Source organism: Lutra lutra, chromosome 10 (assembly GCF_902655055.1).
Source record: "Lutra lutra chromosome 10, mLutLut1.2, whole genome shotgun sequence".
In the NCBI taxonomy this organism is placed as follows: domain Eukaryota; kingdom Metazoa; phylum Chordata; class Mammalia; order Carnivora; family Mustelidae; genus Lutra; species Lutra lutra.
The window spans coordinates 98,814,363-98,824,777 of NC_062287.1; the positions used below are offsets into that span (position 1 = coordinate 98,814,363).

Consider the following 10,415-nt stretch of genomic DNA (forward strand, 5'->3'; position numbering starts at 1 on the left):
ATGGCGAATACAAATAACGTGACTGAGTTAATTATGATCGGTCTTTTCCAGGATCCAGAGGTACAGAGAGTGTGTTTTGTAGTGTTTCTTCTTGTGTACTTGGCCACAATGGTGGGCAATGGTCTCATTGTCCTGACAGTCAATGTCAGTAAGAGTCTGCATTCCCCCATGTACTTCTTCCTTAGCTACCTGTCCCTGGTGGAGATCACTTACTCCTCTACTGTTGTCCCTAAATTCATCACAGACTTACTTGCCAAGATTAAAACCATTTCCCTGGAGGGCTGTGTGGCTCAGATATTCTTCTTCCACTTCTTTGGGGTCACTGAGATCTTCCTGCTTACGGTAATGGCGTATGACCGCTATGTGGCCATCTGCAAACCCCTTCACTACAGAAACATCATGAGCCGGTCTGTGTGTCACCTTCTGGTGGCTGGCTCCTGGTTTGGGGGCATAATTCACTCTATGGTCCAGATCCTTGTTGCTGTTCAGCTGCCCTTCTGTGGCCCCAATGTGATTGACCACTACTTCTGTGACCTCCATCCCTTATTCAAGCTTGCCTGTACTGACACTTCTGTAGAGGGAGTTATTGTGTTGGCCAACAGTGGCTTAATCTCTGTTTTCTCCTTCCTCATCTTGGTATCCTCCTATATTGTCATCCTGTTCAACTTGAGGAATCATTCTGCAGAGGGGAGGCGCAAAGCCCTCTCCACCTGTGCTTCTCACCTCACAGTGGTCCTCTTGTTCTTCGGACCTGCCATCTTCCTCTACATGCGACCATCTTCCACCTTCACTGAAGACAAACTGGTGGCTGTGTTCTATACGGTTATCACCCCCATGCTGAACCCCATCATCTACACACTCAGAAATGCAGAGGTGAAAAATGCAATGAAGAAGCTTTGGGGGAAGAAAGAGAACTCAGGAGTGGAATAAAAATGAAAACATGCACAAGGTTATTAAGAACAGGACCAAATATACATTCTATTTTTGGTCAGTTGTAAAGAATAGAACAAAAGTTAACTTATTCATATTTTTTGTAATAGTTAGATGACCCCTTACCCTCCATGTTTTCAATCATAACTCTTTCATTGTTTTATTTTGGAGACTTTAAAATTGAGCTGCATTTTTTTTCTTCTTTTGTTCTCTGTAGTTCATAGTGCACAGACTTCAGGAGGGGTCATCTAGACTGGAATTCCAACCCTATCATCTTCTACTGGTACAACCTTGGGCTCATGCCTTTTACCTCTTGGTGTTAGCATGCTGTGGTATGTGGAACGTCTTTGGTACTTGGAGACAGCAGTTTATATTTTGCTTCATCTTTTCCTACCGGTGTGATCTTGTGGGAGTCTCAGGAAAGCAAATCTACTTCATTTGGGGTCCCTACCCCATTAATCTAATTCTAATGCCTGAAATTCCATAGTAGGAGCTTTATTTCATGACAGTAGGGCATTGTTAGAATGGCCATGTCTCTTGGAGGTGAATACAAATACTTACATTTGTCATATCTTCTTGATGAATTGATTTCTTTATCATTATAAAATTATCTTTTTTGTCCTTTGTTATTATTTTTGGTTTAAAATCTATTGTGTCTGATATGAGGATCAGACACAGTAGATTTGTCTGATAGCTACCTCTGCTTTTTTTTCCAAGGCATGGGATTTCTTTTCTTTTCTTTTTTAATATTTTATTTATTTATTTGACAGAGAGAGATCACAAGTAGGCAGAGAGGCAGGCAGGGGTTGGGTGGGGGAAGCAGGCTCCCCGCTGAGCAGACAGCCTGATGTGGGGCTCTATCCCAGGACCTTGGGATCATGACCTGAGCTGAAGGCAGAGGCTCAACCCACTGAGTCACCCAGGAGCCCCAGAATTTCTTTTCTATTGGTTTATTTTGAGCCTGACTTGCCCCTAAATCTGAAGTGTATCTCCTATTGGCACATAGTTGGGTCTTTTTTTTTTTTCTTATTCAAATCAGTCACCATGTGCTTTTTGATTGTATTGAATCCCTTAATATTTAGAGTGAATTAATGATATGTAAAACTAATGTCTATCTATTGCTTTCTGGCTGTTTTTTATTTCCATTTTTTCTTTTACCTTCTGTTTCTGTCTGCCTTTGTAAAATGGTGATTTTCTCTGGTGGTATGCTTTTGAGAATCTACTCTGGGTTTTTGCTTTGCTTTTACCATGAAGCTTACACAACATACCTTATAGATAAAATAATCCATTTTAAGTTAATAGCAAATTAACTTTGATTGCACACAAGATATCCATCCTTTACTTCACTTATGTATTTTTGATGTCACCGTTTACCTCTTTTTACATTGTATATTTATTAACAAATTACTGTACATATTGTTACCTTAATACTTTTTCCTTCAACTGTTATAATATAGTTAAGTGGTTGTCACATCAACCTATTATAGAACTTGAATTTTCTAAATCTGATTGTATATTTACATTTACCACTGTGTTGTATAATTTGGTGAGTTTTTGTGTCACTAATTTGCATCTGTTCCTTCAGCTTGATGACTCCTTCAAGCATTTCTTGCAAGGCAGGTCTAGTAATAGTGAACTCCCACACCTTTTGTTTGCGGAAGTATTCCTCTCTTTATTTGTGAAGGCCAACTTTGTACGTTGGGATATACTTTGCCTTTTTTTCCTCTTTGTCTTTTAAAACTTTGAATGTGTCCTGTCATACTCTCTTGGTCTGCAAGGTTGCTGATAGCCTAATGGGCATCATTTTGTAGGTTACGATTGCCACCCCCCACCCTTTTATGATTCTCTCTTTATCTTTGTTTTTTGTTTTTTGTGGGTTTTTTTTTTTTTTTTTGGCAAAGGTTTTATTTATTTGTTTGTCAGAGGGAGAGAGACAGCACAAAACAGGTGGAGTGGCAGGCAGGGGGAGAGGGAAAAGCAGACTCCCCACTGAGCAGGGAGCCTGATGCAGAGTTCCATCCCAGGACCCTGGGATCATGACCTGAGTCAAAGGCAGACGTTTAACCGACTGAGCCACCCAGGCATTCCATCTCTCTTTATCTTTGGTTTGACGTTTTCATGTAATGTGTCTTGGAGAAAATCTTTTTACATTGAGTTAACTTCTTGTACTTGGGGGTCTAAGTGTGCTGAGGTTTGTGAAGTTAGTTTTCTATCTACAAAATATGCAGAAAATAAAGTTAAGAATCAAGGCAAAAGGTAGGTTCATTCTCTTAATCTCTATGAAGCATGCTTTGGAATTATTTTCAAAAAGAAGAGCTTACTTTTTTGGTGCTAGATACCTGCTCCCCTTATCCTTTAGCTTCTGTGCTGTTTACAAGACACCCGCAGTGATACCTTGGTTTTGAAATAGATTTAGTCACAGATGGAGGATTCAGGGATCAAATAAAAAAACCTCATATACATCTGAGTTCCCCGCTCTGAAGAAGGTCTGACACAGGGCATAAGAGACACTTCAAAAACCTTCAAAGCTTATAGCCTTTATCATGTTGGAGACATGTGATGGGGGCATGTGAAATTGCTAGAGAATAATATAACCCTTTGTGACAAAGTGCTGGAGTCAAGATCTCCAGGCACCAAGGCATGTCTGGCATGCACAGGCTTCTTTTCCTGGCAGCTCAGTTTGGCTGACTCTGGAAACATCCTCTCCCCACCAGGATCTCTGAGCTCTACTCATGCTGTCTGTACAGAAATTACACCTCGGGAGGTGGAGAACTGAGCTGGAACACATTGCTGCTCATTTTCTTGCTTGTATATAATTTTAGATACTGCTCTAGCTTTGCTTTGCTGTTGTTAAAAGTAGTAATCTCTCTCTTTGACCACTGCTACTGTTCTGGAAGCTGGCTGTGGATGGGCAGCAGGGGAGGAGCCAGTGGGTAAGAGGAGAGTGAAGTGGGTCTAGTCCACCCTCCACCCTCCATTCCCCTTCTGTGGGAGGAGGAATTCATGAGCTTCCTTCCAAATCTAGCAGCTTGTGATGACCCAGTGAGGGAACTAGCAGGAGAGACCCTGCTTGACTCCTCTGGTGTGGGATGTCATTGGAGGACAACATGCAAGCAAAGGATGCTGGACAAGGCTGGTCAGAGCAGTTTTATTTTTCAGAATCCACAGAACAAGGAGTTCGGTGACAGGAAATGTATAATGAGAAAACATAAGATTAGGGCAGATTTATTGTGAAGATTTGAAAAATGCTCACAGAAGTCATGTATCGAGGCCACACTGTTTTAGGCTTCTAAGTGCATCCCAGTTTAGGTTTTCTTAACCACAAAACCTGGAAGCATGCAGTTACTTGTTGGTTGAGAAGAACACGTGCTTATCTTTCAGGGTCTCTTCCTTGGCTGCCAGTTAAAGTCAGAATTAAAGTCACTGCACAGGTGACATGTCTTTGCACTATCGGTGATTTACCACTCTGATGATTTCGTTATGAACTATCTCTCAAATGTTTTCCATTTTGATACAGAGTTTCATTTTTTTTGAAGATTTATTTATTTTAGAGAGAGAGTGGGAGTGGAGGGTAGTGTAGAAGGAGAAGGAGTAACTCCATGTAGACTCCCTGCAGAGCATGGAGCCCAACTTGGGGCTTGATCCTAGGACCCTGAGATATGACCTGAACTGAAATAAAGAGTTGGTCACTTAACGGACTGAGCCACCCAGGTGCCCCTGGAGTTTCATTTTTTTAAGTTTTTTTTTTAAAATTCCAGTTAACATACAGTGTAATATTAGTTTCAGGTGTACAATGTAGTGATTCAGCACTTCCATATGACACCTGGTGCTCATCAAGAGTGTGCTCCTTAATCCCCATCACCATCCCCCCCCACCTTCCCTCTGGTAACCATCAGCTTGTTCTCTAGAGTTAGGAGTCTGTTTTTTGGTTTGCCTCTCTCTCTCTTTTTTTCCCTTCCCCTATGTTTATCTGTTTCATTTCTTAAATTCCACGTATGAGTGAAATCATGTGGCATTTGTCTTTCTCTGACTTAATTTTGCTCAGCATAATGCACTCTAACTCCATCCACATCATTTAATATATATATGAATATATGTAATGATATATATGATATTATATATATGAAATATATATGTATTATCTCTATATATGTATGTATTCTTTATCCATTATTCTATTGATGGACATTTGGGCTCTTTCCATAATTCAGCTATTGTAGATAATCCTGTTATAAACATCGGGGTACATGTGTCCCTTTGAATGAGTATTTTTGTATTCTTTGAGTAAATAGTAGTGCAATTGCTGGATTGTAGGATAGTTCTATTTTTAACTTTTTGAAGAGCATCCATGTTGTTTTCCAGAGTGGCTGCACCAATGAAGTTAATAGTTTTAAGTGGCCCTTTATCAGTAGTTCTTTCTGCACCTCTTTAAGACATGACTTTTTTTTTTTTTTAAAGATTTTATTTATTTATTTGTCATAGAGAGAGAAGCGAGAGTGAGCACAGGCAGACAGAGTGGCAGGCAGAGGCAGAGGGAGAAGCAGGCTCGCTGCCAAGCAAGGAGCCCGATGTGGGACTCGATCCCAGGACGCCGGGATCATGACCTGAGCCGAAGGCAGCTGCTTAACCAACTGAGCCACCCAGGCGTCCCAAGACATGACTTTCTTAAGTCAAGGTCAAGAAGATATTAATTGATATTTTATTCCAAACATGTAAAGTTGTGCATTTGCCACTGAAGTTCTTATTCCGCTTAAAATTAATTGTTGGGGGGCACCTGGGTGGCTCAGTGGGTTAAAGCCTCTGCCTTCGGCTCAGGTCATGATCTCAAGGTCCTAGGATCGAGCCCCGCATCGGGCTCTCTGCTCAGTGGAGAGTCTGCTTCCTCCTCTCTCTCTCTCTCTGCTGGCCTCTGCCTACATGTGATCTCTGTCAAATAGATCAATAAAATCTTTAAAAAAAAATTAATTGTTGGGTATTAAGAGGAGAGGTTTTGGTTTTATTTATTTTTTCTTATATGGAAAACCAAGTGTTCTGTCATCACTTATTGAATGAATAGACCTTTTCTCTATCTACAGTACCACTTCTGACATATATCAGATTTCTGTATTTGAATGAGTCTGTTTCTGGGCCAACCCTATACTCTTTTAATTACTGTAGTTTATGTCTTATTATCTGGTAGTGCAATTTCCTCTAATTTTTTTTTTTTTAAGGACTAGCTTATCTGTTTTGAGTCCTTTAATCTTCTAGACAATTTTATAAGTACCGCGCGCTAACCGATTGCGCCACTGGAGCTCCTTCTAGACAATTTTAAATCTAAATTGTCAAGTTCCACAAAATAACTTACTGAGATTTTGTTTGGAATTGTATCTATCTATAGATCACATTGGGAAGAACTTACATTATATTCACAAGTATGGGATAACTCTGATTTGATTACATGTGACTGTAAACAAAGTCCACTGAAAAATCAAAAAGCATAGAGTTCTGCAACTAATAAGTGACATATTAAATTCCCAGGGAAACTGTAGCGTGAGTAGAGGAAGCAGGCGAGAGGAGAGAAATATAAACAAGGATGCATTTTCAGGTGAATTCCAGCAGAGGATCACTTTAGACTGATTTTGCAGGAGAACCCTGGAGTGTAAATTATGCCTGGAGTTTGATGAGAAGCAAGTGACTGGAGTTTTAGACTTTTGCTAAGGGCTTCTGTGGGGTTGGTTGGAGCATAAATTCCCAGACACCTTGGTCTTTCTATTATATAGAGAAAACTGACTCCAGCACAAGGGCAATATGGGCAACCGTTGGCAGGAAAAGTGCATAAACGTTGTGGGTTAAAAAAAAAAAAGGATTAGAAAGAAATGGATGGGTATGGACAGACCTTCACATTCTCCTTTATTTTGGTGCTCTTTATTTTTATTTTTTCACTTTGGTGTTTAATGTTTTAAATCAAATTGAGGTATTTTTGCACCCAGCTCCTTGGATTAAATTTATTTGAGGGACGTTAAGGCTTTGTTGCGATTGTAAGCAGTGTCCTTAAGTGCATCTTCGGGGGGCTTGGGTGGTTCAGTTGGTTAAGCATCTGACTCTTGATTTTGGCTCAGGTCATGATCTCAGGGTGGTGAGACTGAACCCTGCATCAGGCTCCACACTCAGCCTGGAGACAACTGGTCCCTCTCTCTCTGCTCATGCTTACTCTCTCTCTCAAATGAATAAATAAATAAGTAAAATCTTAAAAAAAAAGAATTGCATCTTTTTACTAGTGTCATATAGAGTGTAATGATTTTTTAATTGTATAGCCATCTATGGTACTAAATTCTTACTATTGCTAATAATTTTTCTGTAACTACTTTTGGGTTTTCTAGTAGACAATCATACCATCTGGGAATGCTGTTGGTGTTCTTTCTTCCTCTCCTTTTTTAAAAAAAACATCTCTGGGTAGGTATTCTAGCACAATGTCAGATGTAATCAGTGATAATAAGATTCTTGTTCCTAATTTTTAAAGGGAGTATTTCTAACTTTTATCATTATGAATAATGTTTGATACAGATTTTGGGTAGACACATTTTCTCAGATTAAGAAAGTATTTTCTATTTTTGATTTATTAAGAATTCTTATGGAAATTGAATGTTACCATTTTTCTTTAAAATAATTCCTGAACCAACAATTTTATGAGACTTGTGAATCCATTAGTGAGAAATTAAATATAAAGCAACAATGAGAGGGGACTTTCATCTAGCACAGTAGAAAAAAATTTATTTCTGTGAATATTTTATTTTTTCTTATTTTAAACATTTTGGGGGAATATTTTAGATTACTGTGTCAATTACTTTAGTAGTAGATATAAGACTATTAGGGCTCTGGGGTGCCTGGGTGGCTCAGTGGGTTAAGCCTCTGCCTTCAGCTCAGGTCATGGTCTCAGGATCCTAGGATCGAGTCCCACATCCGGCTCTCTGCTCAGCGGGGAGCCTGCTTCCTCCTCTCTCTCTGGCTGCCTCTCTGCCTACTTGTGATCTCTCTCCCTGTCAAATAAATAAATAAAATCTTTAAAAAAAAAGACTAATAGTGCTTTGTTTATACTTTTTGAGTCAGTTTTAGTAAGAGTATATATGTACATATACAGTCCAATTGATCAAGACTTTAAAATTTATGAAATATATTCATATTTTAATTTCAGTGGTAGGAGGAGCATCCTTGGGGATCTTCCTTTATACTTGAGAGGTCCGCACTGGATCTGTTTGATCTACATTGAGATTTCTTGGGGAATCTAGTCCCCTATAATGCTCCTTTGTAAGACTCCTATAGTGCCATGTTTAATTTATAGGTTGACAGTGAGTCCCTAGGTGATCTGCATGCTAGAACTGCCATATACAATATAAGGTATTTGAGATCTTATAAAAGAAGAGTGGGAGTTCCACATTGTGGGGAAAGTTAATGATGAATTTCTTTCTTTGGTAAATTTGCGCATGTTTTAGTAAACTGCAGTTTAACATGAATCTCATTTAGTGGATTCCATTATATTATCTAGCTTAACCATCTTGAAATGGATATGTGTTTAAAAGCTTCTTAAATTCCTCATATCAGAGGAGTTGAAAGGCGGGGGGGAGGGTGGCTCGTAGGGGGAAGGGAGGGAAAAAATGAAATAAGATGGAACCAGGGAGGGAGATAAGCCATAAGCGACTCTGAATCTCAGGAAACAAACTGAGGGTTGCTGGAGGAGGATGGGGTGGCTGGGTTATGGACATTGGGGAGGGTATGTGCTATGGTGAGTGCTGTGAATTGTGTAAGACTGATGATTCACAGACCTGTACCCCTGAAGCAAATAATACATTATATGTTAATAAAAAAAATTCCACAAAGGCAAAAAAAAGCTTCTTGTGTGGGTGCATGGGTGGCTCAGTCAGTTAAGCATCTGCCTTTGGCTTAGGTTATGAGCCCAGACTTCTGGGATTGAGTCCTGCATTGGGTTCCTTGCTCAGTAGGGAGTCTGCTTCTTCCTCTGCCTCTCCCCACTATTTGTGCTCACTCTTTCTCTCTCTGTCTCTTGCAAAAAATAAATAAAATCTTAAAAAAAAAAGCTTCTTGCAAATAATTCTTATATTGAAAATAATACCAATAATACAAATGCACACACACACACACAAACACAGAATCCCTTCTGGATGTTGATAAATCTCATTCAAAGTGTACGTTTTGCATTATAGTATAAAATATAAAGCCATTAAGGTTAACAACATGTTTTAAAATATTTAATTTCAACTTCTCATTCTTTACATTATTTGATATATTTAAAGTATATCAAATAACTGTTAAACAGCACATGTAGGTGATTCATAAATGTATTATAAATCAGAATTTTTAGTAATAGAGGTTGATTAAGAAGTTAAAAGATTACTACTTTCTTAATCCACTATTGTTTTTCACCCTCACACTATTGTAATATGTAATTATTTCTTTGCTTGTTTACGCTCTTTCCTCTACCAGACTAAGTGCCTCTCAGGGCAGGAACACTTTTGGCCTTGTCAGCTATTGTATTCTCAGCACCTACTACAGTGTCTATCACATAGTAGGAATTACTAACATTTACTGAGTGCATGGTAAATGTAAGGCAGTGTTTAATATTTTTTACATCATCTCCTTTTAAGATAAAATCTGCATTAACATAAAATTGACCACTGAAAAGTATAGAGTGACAGTATATTCAAATTGTTGTGCAAACACCACCTTTATTTAGTTCCAAAATAGTTCACCCCTTCCCCCAGAAGGAAACCCATACTTCTTTAACAATAAGTATCATTCTTCACTTACTTTAAGCCCTGGTAATTTAATCCACTTTGTCTTTGTCTTTCTGGCTTTACTTATTCTGGATATCTGATGTAAAAGGAATCATACGTGATCATATGTGGCTTCTTCCACTTACTGTAATGTTTTCAAGATTCATTGCATTGTATCATGTATCATTACTTCATTTCTTTCTATGGATGAATAATACCCCATTGTATAAATAGACCACATTTGTTTATTCAATCACCAGTTGATGGGTTATTTGGAATGTTTCTATCTTTTGACTATTGTGAATAGTGCTCTATGAACATTTGTGTATAAGTACTTGCTTAAATATCTGTTTTCAATTTTTTTTGGATATATACCCAGGAGTAGAGTTTCTGGGTCATATGGTAATTCTGTATTTAACATAAAAATATTTTTTAATTGAATAAATTTACATGTAACATTGTATAAGTTTAAAGTGTACAGTGTGTTCTTGATACATTTATATATTATAATATGATTATTGATGTAGATCTGTTTAGCACATTATATAATTATACAATATTATCTATATTCATTATACTGTGCATTAGATCTTTATGGCTTATTTACTATTTATTATATGTTTGTACCCTTAAACAGCATCACTCTTATCCTAACACCCTCACATCCCCTGAAAACTACCATTTCACTAATTGTTTTTTACAGGTTTAACTTTTGTA

General features: G+C 38.2%; 1 protein-coding gene across 1 annotated transcript; it reads left to right on the forward strand.

Annotated features, from left to right (window-relative positions):
* LOC125078902 (olfactory receptor 4B1-like) lies at positions 1-930 on the forward strand. The gene has a single exon (XM_047692148.1). It carries the CDS (start codon positions 1-3, stop codon positions 928-930), a length of 930 nt encoding a protein of 309 aa, XP_047548104.1.
* The last annotated feature ends 9,485 nt before the right edge of the window (positions 931-10,415 follow it).